Source organism: Pan troglodytes, chromosome 17 (genome assembly GCF_028858775.2).
Source record: "Pan troglodytes isolate AG18354 chromosome 17, NHGRI_mPanTro3-v2.0_pri, whole genome shotgun sequence".
Classification (NCBI taxonomy): Eukaryota; Metazoa; Chordata; class Mammalia; order Primates; family Hominidae; genus Pan; species Pan troglodytes.
Genome location: NC_072415.2, coordinates 43,148,584 through 43,163,863, shown reverse-complemented (window position 1 = coordinate 43,163,863; position 15,280 = coordinate 43,148,584). Strand labels below are relative to the sequence as shown.

The following is a 15,280-nucleotide window of genomic DNA, read 5'->3' as shown; positions in this document are numbered from 1 at the left end:
TTGTGTCAAATGTCATTTTGCACCGTGCTCCACTTAGAAGTATAGTTTCTGCTCTCCTTTAGATTTTGTCCTAGTAGTTTGTAACTACCTTGTTCATATATGTATATATATATATATATATATATATATGCAGCCTTTTAAAGTTATTTTCAGTGGAAAAGTAGATCTGATAAACCTAGCCTGCCATTCCAAGAAATATGAATTATATATACTATTATTTTGTATTGAATTATACATTTATAATAAGAGGAATTTTTCTGGCTTATATAATTTAACAAGTTTAATCCTCTTCTGAATTATATTTCTTCTCAAATTTGGGAGATAATGTGCTTTAGGACATATTATTCAAACACTGTACTATTTAATATATATTCCAAGATATGCTTAAGGAAAATATAATTCTGAGGTAAAATAAAACTGAGAAATTTTGTATAATTTATATTTTCCTTGAAGTTTGTTTGATGAGCATTAACACTTTGAAAGCTCTAATAAGTCTTGCAATGAAAAAACCTTCTTAAGTAATATGTTATTTGAGTGTAGAAATGCAGCTTTCCATACTTACAAGAATCTCTTGGAATTATATATTGTAAACAGGATTTAAAGAGTGCTAGTGTAGTTGAAAGACTGGAACTAGACACAAAGTTTAAATCTTAGTTCTATCACTTGCTAATTTTGTGAACCTGGCTTGGTTCACTGCCTTTCTGTGCCACATTTTACTCATGTGTAAAATGAAAATTAATATGTGTTATTGTAAAGATTAAGTATCATAGTATAATAAATATGTTGAAGTCAACTGTCATGTATATGTTCAATAAATATTAGTCATTCTCACTTTGAGATTTTTTTCATCCTCATTGGTTTAATAAATTATGGTAAATTTATACTACAAGATACCATGAAACTGATGTTTTATGTAATGTAATATAACTCTAGTTGTATAATTTACCATTATTTTATAAACTTCTAAGAAATAAAAATCTACCAATTAAACTATTCCACATACCAACCTTGAATTTTAAGATGAATCCTGATGTGACTGATCTTAGTGGGTGAAAAAAAATTTTCTAACAACTTGAAACATAAAGTTGAATTTGAAGTATGGTTTAAAGTTGATAAGGAATCTCTCTGTCCTGAGAATGAAAGAAATGTATGTATACGTGTCTCTTTACATATATTTTATATATATGCACACTTGAACACACTTATGTACACACTCATTTAACAAACAGAAATGAAAGCATAGGTCCACAAAACTATTATCCCAGACCATTCATATAGCTTTATTCATAACAGTGAAAACTGGAAACAACCTAAATGTCCATCAGCAGAAAAATAGATTTAAATAAATACTCTGTAGTTATGCAATAATATAATGTGGACCAGTGAAAAAGAATGAGCTGCAAATACATGGAGTAGCATTGGTGAATCTCAAAAATATATTGAGCAAACAGTCAGATAAAACATAGTCGATGCATTTAATTTCATTATTACAAGGTCCAAGAAAAAGACAAAACTAAGCTATGGTGATAAAAACCAAAATAACAGTTGCCTATAGTAGACGAGAAACTTTCAGGGGTTATGGAAATTTTTTCTAGCTTGAATGTCATGGTAGTTACATTTATGTACACACTTATCAAAATGCATTAAATTATAAATTTAAGATGGCATTTTCTTCCATGTATGCTATAAAATAAAAAAATTGTTTTACTCTAAAACTGTTAAAACATTTTTATGTATTATAAATACACCATACACACATAAATATAAGGTTTAAATGCTTGCAGAATGACTTATGTTAATATATACTAACAGTTACAGATAGAATATATGTTAAAGCTCACTAAAGCATAAAATAAGGCATACATATGAAATATTCTCATAGGTATAAAGGATCTGGAAGTACACACAAGAAAATTGTAACATTGGTTGCCTACTGACAACCAATCTTGAGTTGTGGTGTCTACTTTTCTTTTGTGTTTGATTGCTTTCACTCTGTACTCCTTATTGATTTTGAGAAATTATTCACGGGAAGACCATGATGCTTTCCACTGGATTACCATAGGGGCAAGAATGGCATTCAAGTGACTGATGCGTTAATTTTCTTTTAAACTTTCAAATTAATTTTAACACAGTTCTATAGTGTATGAAATTTTGTTGATTTTTGTTTTATTTGCACTTAATATTTGCAGTTTTATTTATTTTATTTTTTAGAGAGAGGGTTTTGCTTTGTTGCCCAGGTTGGAGTGCAGTGACACAGTCATGGCTCACTGCAGCTTTGAACTCCTGGGCTTAAGTGATCATTCTGCCTCAGTCTCTGGAGCAACTGGGACTACAGGTGCGTGCCACCATGCCCGGCTTTCCAATTTTATATTTTTAATTCTTCTTTTTAAGTAATGATGCGTTAGGTTTACACAATTCTGATTATTTCGTGTCAGTATCTGACTTACACAATAATTTGATTCTATTACAATTTTGATTCTTTCGTGTCAGTATCTGACTTACACAAGAATTTGATTGTAGAAACTTTATTTTTTTAATACTCTGGACATACCACAAAACTGCTACATTGCAAACTCCCCAAATCACTGGTTGGGGTACTGAATGTAGGGATTGGAGTCATCGAGACTCAGTCAAGTTGTGGGAACATCCGTTTGAAGATTAGAGTAAAACTAAAGTTCAAAGATAATACTGAGGTCTTAATTATGGGAAAACCTCATCTCGTCATCACAGAGTTTGAAGGAAGTGATTAGGGACGGGGACTGAAGTTGTGGTTACAATGCCAGAAGCTCAGCAGCTTAGAAAATAGGACATTTGCCTCTAGTGCTCTATTATAAACAAGCCCCTATGGGTTGGGGTGGCTGATATATAAGGAAGATTTTTTTTGCAGTTTTAGAATTCTTTATTTCTGGCCAGGCATGGTGGCTCATGCCTGCAATGCCAGCACTTTGGGAGGCCAAGGCGGGCGGATCACCTGAGGTCAGGAGTTCGAGACCAGCCTTGCCAACATGACAAAACCCCATCTCTACTAAAAATATAAAAAATTAGCCAGGCATGGTGGCGCACTCCTGTAGTCCCAGCTACTTCGGAGGCTGAGGCAGGAGAATCACTTGAACCCAGGAGGCAGAGGTTGCAGTGAACCGAGATCATGCCATTGCACTCCAGCCTAGTGACAGAGTAAGACTCCACCTCAGAAAAAAAAAAAAAAAGAATTATTTGTTTCCTATGTTTCCCTTTAATGTCCTAGTACATATATGTATATTTCACTTTTACCAGTATTTTAAATGGTATTTATTTACAATTAAACATTTAAGTTCTGAATGTATTTCTGTTTTGAATACATTAACATTTGTTTACAAAGTGTTTCCTTTTTCATACATATTTTTATGACATGGAATCCTTCCTTGACACATTTGTTATTTGGAAATATACATTAAATTTCCAAATACCTTTGAATTAACTTTATGCGACAAATTTCTAACTGTACAGTAGATTAGTTACATAGTGCAGCTAGTTTCTACTTATTAAACTTTTTTGAATTGTCTAACATACCTACTTTTGCTACCTTTAAAATGATGTAATCTGTATCTTTTTGCAATTCATAATATGTATATCAATATTACCTTATTGTATTCATCACATCCTGTATGTCATTTTGTTATTCTGAACTTCATATGCCACAGATGAATGACGGTGACTTAGATTTTTCCCCTATATTTTTTCTCTAAATTTCTCTTTATGTTAAAAAATAAGATTTTTTTCTAATATAATGTGCTGTTTTATTGCACGCATATAGATTTTTTATTATTATCTATAACTTCAATTGTAAAGTAATAACTCTCAGTGTTGTTGAGCTTAAGGTCTAGATTTGTTCATATTTAGTCACATCAAGTTTTCTTTTTCAGAAAATAATTGTATACATTTTATTTATAATTTTTTTCTGTATTATTTTATATTTGGTTCTTTTTGGGTAAATTTAGTCATTTATATATTATAATAGTTATTTGATTAGCACTATCTTTTATCATTTTTATATTTTTTGAACAATTTCCTATTATTGAATATTTTTGCTATAAACTTACTTTTGCCTTATTTTATGCTTTAGTGAGCTTTAACATATAAATATTCTATCTTTAACTGTTAGTATATATAAACATAAGTTAATCTGCAAGCATTTTAACCTTATATTTATGTATGTATGTGTGTATGTATTTATAATATATAAAAATATTTTAATGGTTTTAGAGTAAAACAATTTTTTTATTTTATAGCATACATGGAAGAAAATGCCATCTTAAATTTATAATTTAATACATTTTGATAAGTGTGTACATAAATGTAACTATCATGACATTCAAGCTAGAAAAAATTTCCATCACCCCTGAAAGTTTCTCACCTACTATAGGCAACTGTTATTTTGATTTTTATCACTATAGATTAGTTTTGTCTTTTTCTTGGACCTTGTAAAAATGAAATTAAATGCATCGACTATGTTTTATCTGACTTTGTTTGCTCAATATATTTTTGAGATTCACCAATGCTACTCCATGTATTTGCAGCTCATTCTTTTTCACTGGTCCACATTATATTATTGCATAACTACAGAGTATTTATTTAAATCTATTTTTCTGCTGATGGACATTTAGGTTGTTTCCAGTTTTCACTGTTATGAATAAAGCTATATGAATGGTCTGGGATAATATTTTTGTGGACCTATACTTTGATTTCTGTTTGTTAAAAGCTTAGGACTGGAGTTGCTGCATTGTAGTGTACATATATTTAGCTTTATAAGAAAATGTCAAATAAATGATAATATATTTTTATGTTTTAGAATTTTGAAACACTTCCTCAGAGATTGTAAAATAAAACGTTTCCCCTCTCTCTCTACATTTCCTCTTTCTAAAAACAACAGTTTCTTAATCTAGCAATTACAAATCCTACATATCTTATTTATTTACAATTATAAATCATACATAACTTATATAGGATTTATAATTATAAATCCTACATATCAATAGTTAACATAGTTAAGATATATAATAGTATATATATATAAAATAGTATATATATATACATACACATGCATATCATTTTTTAAAAAACGATGACAAAGCTTACACACAAATCTCTGCCTTGCTAATTTTCACAGTGTATCCTGGATACATTCTATATCAACACATAATAACTTATCTGTTTGTTTTAAACAGCCTCATGCTATTTTGAATACCTTCTTATGAAAGAGTCAAACCAATTGAAGAGCATAGAGAAAATATCTGAAGATACTCTACTGTGGGTTTTGATTAATATTTGTATCATAGTTGTTTTTCTTTTAAGGAGAGCACTTCTCTAACGTAGTTTTTTACATGGTGTTGCATATTTTAAAATTTTCTATAATATTAACTACTCACTAAAATATGTATTTTTTCTTTTTAAAAGGCAATGCCACGTCTCAAAGTTTGGTTCTATATGGAGCCTCTAAGGAGAACAGTGAAGGTTTTCATGAAAGTAAAATGACAAATACTGAAGGTGAGGACTGAATGTAAATCATATAGTAAACTATATAAGCTATATTTATATTATCTCATTAGTCTATAATGTCAATACTATTTCTATTTTGAAATAAATCCTACATATCATTAATTGTTAACATAGTAAATATATATAACAGTAAAGATATAATGTAGTATATTGTATCAATAGTATATTGTTAATGTATAATCTGGGTTTATGAATTGTTATGTAATTTCAGAAATGTATGAATTTTGAAATAAATTCTTAATCACCCAAGCTGTGACTGTCCTGTTCTAGATAGAACATTTCCAGTTCATTGAGGACATGTTTCTTAGAAGAAAAAGAAAGAAGACAAATGTTTTTGGGGGTGTATTTTTCGTTTTTTAAATAATTATTTTATTTTATTTTATTTTAAGTTCCAGGGTACATGTGCAGGATGTGCTGGTTTTTTACATAGGTAAACACATGCCATGGTGGTTTGCTGCACTTATCAATCCATCACCTAAGTATTAAGCCCAACATGCATTAGCTCTTTTCCCTAAGGCTTTCCCCTAACCTGCCCTCCCCCTACAGGCCCCAGTAAGTGCTCTTCCCCTCCCTATGTCCACGTGCTCTCATTGTTCAGCTCCCACTTATAAGTGAGAACATGCAGTGTTTGGTTTTCTGTTCCTGCGTTAGTTTGCTGAGGATAATGGCTTCCAGTTTCATCCATGTCCCTGCAAAGGACATGATCTCGTTCCTTTTTATGGCTGTATAATATTCCATGGTGTATATGTACCACATTTTCTTTATCTAGTCTATCATTGATGGGCATTTGGGTTGATTCCATGTCTTTGCTATTGTGAATAGTGCTGCACTGAACATAACACATGCATGTATCTTTATAATAGAATGATTTATGCTCCTTAGGTTGTATATCCAGTAATGCAGTTGCTGGGTCAAATGTTATTTCTGGTTCTAAATCTTTGAGGAATTGCCACACTGTCTTCCACAGTAGTTGAACTAATTTATGCTCCTACCAACAGTGTAAAAGAATTATTTCTCTGCAACGTCACTAGCATCTGTTGTTTCTTGACTTTTTAATAATTGCCATTCTGACTGGCGTGAGATGGTATCTCATTGTAGTTTTGATTTGCATTTCTCTAATGATCAGTGATGTTGAGCTTTTTTTCATATATTTGTTGGCCACATGTATGCCTTTTTTTTGAGAAGTATCTGTTCATATCCTTTGACCATTTTTTTAAATGGGGTTGTTTGTTTATTTCTTGTAAATTTGCTTAAGTTCCTTGTAGATTTTGGATATTAGACCTTTGTCAGATGGATACATTGCAAAAATTTTCTCCCATTCTGTAGGTTGCCTGTTCACTCTGATGATACTTTCTTTTGCTATGCAGAAGCTCGGTAGTTTAATTAGATCTCATTTGTAAATTTTGGCTTTTGTTTCAATTGCTTTTGGCAATTTCATCATAAAGTCTTTCCCCATGCCTATGTCCTGAATAGTATTGCCTAGATTTTCTTCTAGAGTTTTTATAGTTTTGGGTTTTACATTTAAGTCTTTAATTAATCTTGAATTAATTTTTGTATAAGGTGTAAAGAAGGGATCCAGTCTCAGTTTTCTGCATATGGCTAGCCAGTTCTCCCAGCATCATTTATTAAATAGGTAATCGTTTCCCTATTGCTTCTTTTTGTCGAGTTTGTCGAAGATCAGATGGTTGTAGATGTGCGGTTTTCTTTCTGAGTTCTCTATTCGCTTCTATTGGTCTATGTGCCTGTTTTTGTACCAGTACCATGCTGTTTTTGTTACTGTAGCCTTATAGTATAGTTTGAAATCAGGTAGCATGATACTTCCAGGTTTGTTTTATTTTTTGCTTAGGATTGTCTTGGCTATGTGAGCTTTTTTTTGGTTCTGTATGAATTTTAAAATAGTTTTTTCTAATTCTGTGAAGAATGTCAATGGTAGTTTAATGGAAATAGTATTGAATCTATAAATTGCTTTGGGAAGTATGGTCATTTTCAAGATATTGATTCTTCCTATCCATGAGCATGATACATTTTTCCATCTGCTTGTATCCTCTCTGATATCCTTGAGCAGTGGTTTGTAGCACTCCTTGAAGAGGCCCTTCACTTCCCTTGTTAGTTGTTTTCCCAGGTATTTTGTGGCAATTGTAAATGGGAGTTCATTCGTGATTTGGCTCTCTGCTTGTCTGTTGTTGGTGTATAGGAATGGTTATGATTTCTGCACATTGATTTTGTATCCTGAGACTTTGCCAAAGTTGCTTATCAGCTTAGGAAGCTTTTGGGCTGAGTCGATGGGGTTTTCTAGATAAAAGATCATGTCATCCTCAAACAAAGACAATTTGAATTCCTCTCTTCCTATTTGAATACCCTTTATTTTTTCCCTTACCTGATTGCCCTGGCCAGAACTTCCAACACTATGTTGAATAAGAGTGGTGAGTGAGGGCATCCTTGTCTTGTACCTATTTTCAAGGGGAATGCTTCCTGTTTTTGCCCATTTAGTATGATATTGACTGTGGGTTTGTGATAAATGGCTCTTATTATTTTGAGGTATGTTCCTTCAATACCTAATTTATTGAGTTCTTTACATGAAGGGATGTTGAATTTTATCAAAGGCCTTTTCTGCGTCTATTGAGATAATCATGTGGTTTTTGTGTTTAGTTCTGTTTATGTGATAAATTACGTTTATTGATTTGCATATGTTGAACCAGCCTTGCATCCTGGGGATGAAGGTGACTTGATCATGGTGGGTAAGCTTTTTGATGTGCTGCTATATTTGGTTTGACAGTATTTTATTGAGATTTTTGCATAGATGTTCATTAGGGCTATTGGCCTGAAGTTTTTGTTGTTGTTGTTGTATCTCTGTTGTATCTCTGGTATCAGGATGATGCTGGCCTCATAAAATGAGTTAGGGAGGAGTCCCTCCTTTTCAGTTGTTTGGAATAGTTTCAGAAGATATGGTACCAGCTCCTCTTTTTACCTCTGGTAGAATTAAGCTATAAATCCATCTGGATCTGGGCCTTTTTTAGTTGGTAGGCCATTTATTACTGCCTCAATTTCAGAACTTGTTATTGGTCTATTTAGGGATTCAAATTCTTCCTGGTTCACCCACCCACCTGGGAGGGTGTATGTGTCTAGGAATGTATCCATTTCTTGTAGATTTTCCAGTTTATTTGCATAGAGGTGTTTATAGTATTCTCTGATGGTTGTTTGTATTTCTGTGGGGTCAGTGGTGGTATCCCCCTTATCATTTCTGATTGTTTATTTGAATCTTCTCTTTTTTAAAAATTAGTCTCACTAGCAGCCTATTTTATTGATTCTTTTTAAAAAAATAGCTCCTGGATTCGTTCATGTTTTTGAAGTGATGTTTATGTGTTTATCTCTTTCAGTTCTGCTCTGAGCTTGGTGATGTCTAGTCTTCTGCTAGCTCTGGAGTTTGTTTGCTCTTTGTTCTCTAGTTCATTTAGTTGTGATGTTAGGGTGTTGATTTGAGATCTTTCTTTGATGTGGGCATTTAGTGCTATAAATTTGCCACTTAACACTGCTTTAGCTGTATCCCAGAGATTCTGATACATTGTTGCTTTGTTCTCATTTGTTTCAAAGAACTTCTTGATATCTATCTTAATTTCATTATTTACTCAGGAGTCATTCAGGAGCAGGTTGTTCAGTTTCCATGTAGTTGTGTGGTTTTGAGTGGGCTTTTAAATCTTGAGTTCTAATTTGATTGTACTGTGGTCTGAGAGAGTGTTTGTTATGATTTCAGTTATTTTGCATTTGCTGAGGAGTGTTTTAGTTCCAATTATGTGATCAATTTTAGAGTAAGTGCCATGTGACACTGAGAAAAATTTATATTCTGTTTTGGCTGGCAAGTTCTGTAGATATCTGTCAGGTCCACTTTGTCTAGAGCTGAGTTCAAGTCCTGGATATCTTTGTTAATTTTCTGTCTCAATGATCTGTCTAATACTGACAGTGAGTTATTAAAGTCTCCCTCTATTATTGTGTGGAGGTCTAAGTCTCTTTGTAGGTCTCTAAGAACTTGTTTTATGAATCGCAGTGCTCCTGTATTGGGTACACATATATTTAGGATAGTCAGCTCTTCTTGTTGAATTGAACCCTTTAACATTATGTAATGCCCTTCTTTGTCTGTTTTGACCTTTGTTGATTTAAAGTCTATTTTTTCAGAAACTACAATTGCAACCTCTGCATTTTTCTGCTTTCAAATTTGCTTGGTAAGTTTTCCTCCTTCCCTTTATTTCGAGTCTATGTGCATCTTTGCATGTGAGATGTGTTTCTTGAATACAGCACACTGATGGGTTCCATCTTTGTATCCAGCTTGCCATTCTGTGTTTTTTAATTGGGGCATTTAGCCTATTTATATTTAAGGTTAATATTGTTATGTGTGAATTTGATCCTGTCATCATGGTGCTGGCTGGTTAATTTTGCAAACTTGTTAATATAGTTGCTTCATAGAGTTGTTGGTCTGTGTACTTCAGTGTGTTTTCGTAGTGGATGATAATGGTTTTTCCTATCTATGTTTAGTGTTTCCTTCAGAAGCTCTTGCAAGGCAGACCTGGTGTTCACAAAATTCCTCAGCAGTTGCTTGTCTAAAAAAGATTTTATTTCTCCTTCACTTATGAAGCTTAGTTTGGCCTGATATGAAATTCTGGGTTGGAATTTCTTCTCTTTCAGAATGTTGAATGTTGGCCCCCAATCTCTTCTGGCTTTTAGGGTTTCCATGGAGAGGTACGCAGTTAGTCTGATGGGTTGCCCTTTGTAGAAGACCTTGCCTTTCTCTCTGGCTGCCCTTAACATTTTTTCCTTGATTTTGACCTTGGAGAATCTGATGATTATGTGTCTTGGAGATAAATCTTCTCAGAATATCTTGCTGGGGTTCTCTGGATTTCCTGAATTTGAAAATTGGCCTGTCTTGCTAGATTGGGGAAGTTCTCCTGGATGGTGTCCTGAAGTATGTTTTCCACCTTGGTTCCATCCTCCCCATCTCTTTCCAGTACTCTAATCAGTCATAGATTTGGTCTCTTTACATAATCCCATAGTTCTCAGAGGTTTTGTTTGTTTTATTTCATTCTTTTTTATCTAATCTTGTTTGTCTGCCTTATTTCTGCAAGATAGTCTTCAAGCTCTGATATTCTCTCTTCTGCTTGATCGATTCAGCTATTGATACTTACGTTTGCATCATGAAGTTCCCGTGCTGTGTTTTTCAGCTCCATCAGGTCATTTATATTCCTCTCTAAACTGGTTATTTGAGTTAACAGCTCCTGTAATCTTTTATCATGGTTCTTAGCTTCTTTGCATTTGTGTTAGAACATAATCCTTTAGCTCAGCGAAATTCATTATTACCCACTTTGTGAAGCCTACTTCTGTTAGTTCATCCATCTCAGCTTCAGCCCCATTCTGTGCCCTTGCTGCAGAAGTGTTGTGATTATTTGGAGGAGAATAGGCATTCCAGCTTTGAGGATTTTCAGTGTTTTTGCATTGGCTTTTCTTCGTCTTCATGGATTTATCTACCATTGATCTTTGAGGCTGATAACCTTTGGATGGGGATTTTGTGGGGTCTTTTTTGTTGATGTTGTTGTTTTTGCTTTTTGTTTGTTTGTTTTTCATCTAATAGTCAGGCCGCTCTTATGCAGGTCTGCTGCAGTTTGCTAGGTGTCCACTCCAGACTCTGTTTTCCTGGGTAGCACCAGTGGAGGCTGCAGAATAGCAAAGATTGCTTCCTGCTCTTTCCTCTGGAAGCTTTGTCCCAGAGGGGCACTGACCTGATGCCACCCAGAACTCTCTTGTATGAGGTGTCTGGCAACCCTAGTTGGGAGGTCTCACCCAGTCAGGAGGCATGGGGGTCAAGGAACCACTTGAGGGGGTCATCTGTCCCTTAGTGGAGCTGGTGCACTATGCTGGGGGAATCCCCCTTGTCAGGATCAGCTGATCTCTTCAGAGCTGCCAGGCAGGAAATATTAAGTCCACTGAACCTGAGACCACAGCCACCCCTTCCCCAAGGTGCTCTTTCCCAGGGAAATGAGAGTTCTGTCTGTAAGCCCCTGACTGGTGCTGGACCTCCTGCAGAGAGGCCCTGTCCATGCCCAGTGAGGAGGGATCTAAAGAAGCAGTCTGGCCACAGCTGCTTTGCTGCACTGTGGGGAATTCCACCCAGTCCAACTGTCCTCATCTCCTTAGCACTGTTAGGGGAAAACAGCCTACTAAAGCCACAGAAATGGCAGTCATCCCTCCCCGCTATCCCCTCCCCTGCCCCTGCCTCCTGGGAACTCAGTCATCCCAGGGCAACTCCAGACTGTTGTGCTGGCTGTGGGAATTTCAGGCCAGTGGTTCTCAGCTTGCTGGGCACCGTGGAAGTGGGACCTGCCAAGCAAGACTGCTGGCTCCCTGGCTTCAGCCCCCTTTTCATGTGAGTGGATGGTTCTCCTGTCTCACTGGAGTTCCAGGTGCTGGTGGAGTATGTAAAAACTCCTGCAGCCCAGTGCCTGCCCAAACAGTCACCCAGTTTTGTGCTTGATACCCAGGGCCCTGGTGGTGTAGGCTCACGGGGGAATCTCCTCATCTGTGGATTGCAAAAATCCGTAGGAAAAGTGTAGTACCCCCGCTGGGTAGCACATTCCCTCACCACTTCCCTTGGCATGGGGAGCGAGGTCACCTCACCCACTGCAGTTCCCAGGTGAAGCAACACTCCACCCTGCTTCTGCTCACTGTCCGTGGGTCACACCCACTGCCTAGTCAGTCACAATGAGATGAACTGGGTACCTCAGTTGGAAATGCAGAAATCACCCACCTTCCATGTTGGTCTTGCTGGGAGCTGTAAATTCCAAGATGGCTGTTTCTATTCAGCCATCTTGGCTCCTGTCAGTTGGATGTGTACTTTTTAGTTCCAGAATTAAAGACTTGTACAGTGAGAATCTATAAACATTATCTCTGAAAGTGTTTCTAACACTCAATGTGGAAAGTGGTGGAAAGAGATGAGGAAATGTATACATATATCTATTGGGGTTCATACTTATTTCTTTTTAGGTCATTCTGGTGAAGAACTCTTTATCAAAAATTTTAATCTTGATTTTGAGAAATTACTAATCAGGGAATTTTTCAGTTTTATGAGATTAAATTGAAATAAGTTACCATTTTGATTCTTTCATCTGTGTATGTCCAGTGGAAATCTCGAATACAAGTTTAAGATCTTGACTTAGAGTTTACTGCCCATAGTGAATTTCGAACAGATTTATAAGATGGCAAATAAGTGACTTATGAACCAATTAATTCAAGATACTGGAATATCTATGTGCTATTGTGGTACAGAGATATTTAAGAAACAACCCTCACAAAAAGTGTAAAATCTTGTAGGCCAAATAAAATATATGAAGGATAATCCTAAATTGAAAAAAAAATAGAATATAAATGTATACAACAATTTTTACAATACAACATAAAATAATAGTTACATAGTGTATCAGCGGAGATGACACAAGGAAGTACGTGCCAAATGAACACCATGGATGACAGATATCTTCAGTATTTTGAGTAAGACCAATTTGCATGGTCTGCAAGCATTAAGAAAAAGGTTAATGGATCAGGAGAGATTTGAAATGAATTTTAAAGAATGCATTTGTATATGGAAAAAAAAGGTGAGGATAAAATTTAAGAAAGTAGAATAGAATGTGTCAACAGTGAGAAAATAACACAAGATTTAGGAAGCATAGATGTATCAGTCTATAGCACGGGGAGAATTCAGAAATGTGAAGATGGTTCAGAGAAAGGTAGAAATGACTGAGGTGCAATTAAGAAGGATTTTGAATTTCAGGCTCAAGACTATTAACTTCATTTCTCTGTCTCTGGTTATATATATATAAAACCAGAGTAGGGAAGTTACTGACTAAATTCTTTGCTTACAAAGTCTGAGCATGCAACACAGAATTATTTGGCTACAGGAATTGTCTGGCTATTGTGGTGGAGTGGGGCCCTCTCTGCTCCATACCCAGCTGGCTCTCCAGGCACTTAGAAACTGATTTTCTTATTACTGTTGTTCAGGCTTATTGTAACAAGGTCCTGATCTAATTAAGATCAATGAATATGAAAGAGATTAGAGACATATTACAAAATAAGTGTTAAGATTTGGTGACTGACTAGTACTTACAGGGACTGACTATTCTCTCTATATTAATATAGGAACTTGAATGAGAAGGTGAAGGATTCAAATGTGATTTAACTGTTCCAAACTTTCATAACTGCAACAGAGATGTAAAAACAAAAGAGGTTAAATGGAGGGAAGATGAGTTTAGTTTTACAGATAGTAGACGTGCCTAGATGTGTGAATGAAGTTGGTCCCTTTAAGACTATCTCTGGCTTGTTGGCCTTGACTAAATCCGAATGTTTAAAACCAAATAAAGTTGTTGCTTTTTCTTCAAGATGGCAGATTAGAGGCTCTTAGCATGCCTTGGCCACTTGGAAAAAGCAAGATAGTGCATAAAGATCAACTCTCTGAGCGTTAATTCAAGAAGGAATATGAGAATCCACCAGAATGTGAAGGACATTCCAATTCCCAGGGAAGAGAATGCAGGCTAACAGCCTCCATGATGGCATCTGGGTGTTAAAAGTGAGTGAAACTCCAGTACACAGGAGAGTCAGAAAGGCTCCCTCTGTGATTTACCTTTCCACTAGGGATCTGAGCAACCCAGGCTGAAGGAGCACTCTTTGTTTCCCCCAAGCCCTGGAGCTAACTTGGAAAGAGGCATAGAGATACTGTGAGGGAAAGACACTGGGAAAAGCTGCAGGTACTTTCTTAGACTCAGCACTGAGAGCAGGAGGCCATTTTTAATCTGGGTGCACACAAACTCAGCCATTCTTTGGTGACCCAGCAACGTGTCTGCACAGGCACGTTAGTCTCAGACCAGAAATTAGAGTACTGCTTTGCTTTCTATGGAGCAGGATATGTGCCTCTACAGCCAGAAATGTGGAAAGTGCTTAATTAGTAGGTGCTGGAATTGTATTCTCCCTCATCACAGGCCGGGGGCAGGAGCAGAGCTACCACAGTCCAGCTTCTCCTGGGTGATGAGACTTGCAATCAGGATCAGCTTGGCAACCTGGGACTAGTTGCATCTATCTATGCTGGGTGCCCCATCCTCATCTCCTGAGACTGTGGTGCAGCAGGACCCTCTGCACTCCACCCCCAGATAGAAATCCAGTCATTCAGAGTACCCACTTGCCTGGACCAGCAGCCTAAGCTGGCCTTCTCTTTATAGATATACATTGTGGTACAGTGGAGCCCTCTCTGCTGCACACCCAGCCAGTTCTCCAGGCATTCAAAATACACCCTCACCTGGATTAGCAGCCTGAGTTGTACTACCCTTCCCATGCATAGATCATGGTGCAGTAGGGCTCTCACTACTCTGCACATAGGCAGATCTCCAGGCATTTGGAGCACCCACTCACCTGGAACAGCAGCCTGATCCACCCTACCTTTCTTGTGCAGAGATCTTGTTGTTTGGGGGTTCACTTTGCTCCATGCAAAGGCAGATCTTCAGACATCTGGAACACCCAATCACCTAGAGTTGGAGTTTAAGCCACCCTCCATCACCTTGCAGAGAACTTAGGAAGGAGGATGTTTCCTGCTCCCTGTCTAGGCACACCTCTGGGTACCTAGAGGCTGCCTATTGGATTCTCCCTCAGTTCTAGTGCTTATTCTGGCCACTGAGGGACCTATAGGTGGACCTGCCAGAGTGTCCTGCCCATCTAGAGG

The 15,280-nt window shown here is 36.4% G+C and overlaps 1 protein-coding gene across 9 annotated transcripts in view; it reads left to right on the top strand.

The window, feature by feature from the left end:
* CCDC178 (coiled-coil domain containing 178) overlaps positions 1 to 15,280 on the top strand; it is a 503,110-nt gene that overhangs the window by 46,522 nt on the left and 441,308 nt on the right. For all 9 annotated transcript variants that reach the window (XM_001160604.7, XM_024351001.3, XM_063795580.1 and 6 more), the window contains one exon: positions 5,434 to 5,523. In XM_001160604.7, the coding sequence (XP_001160604.4) occupies positions 5,434 to 5,523 (90 nt within the window). The remainder of the gene's footprint in view (positions 1 to 5,433; positions 5,524 to 15,280) is intronic.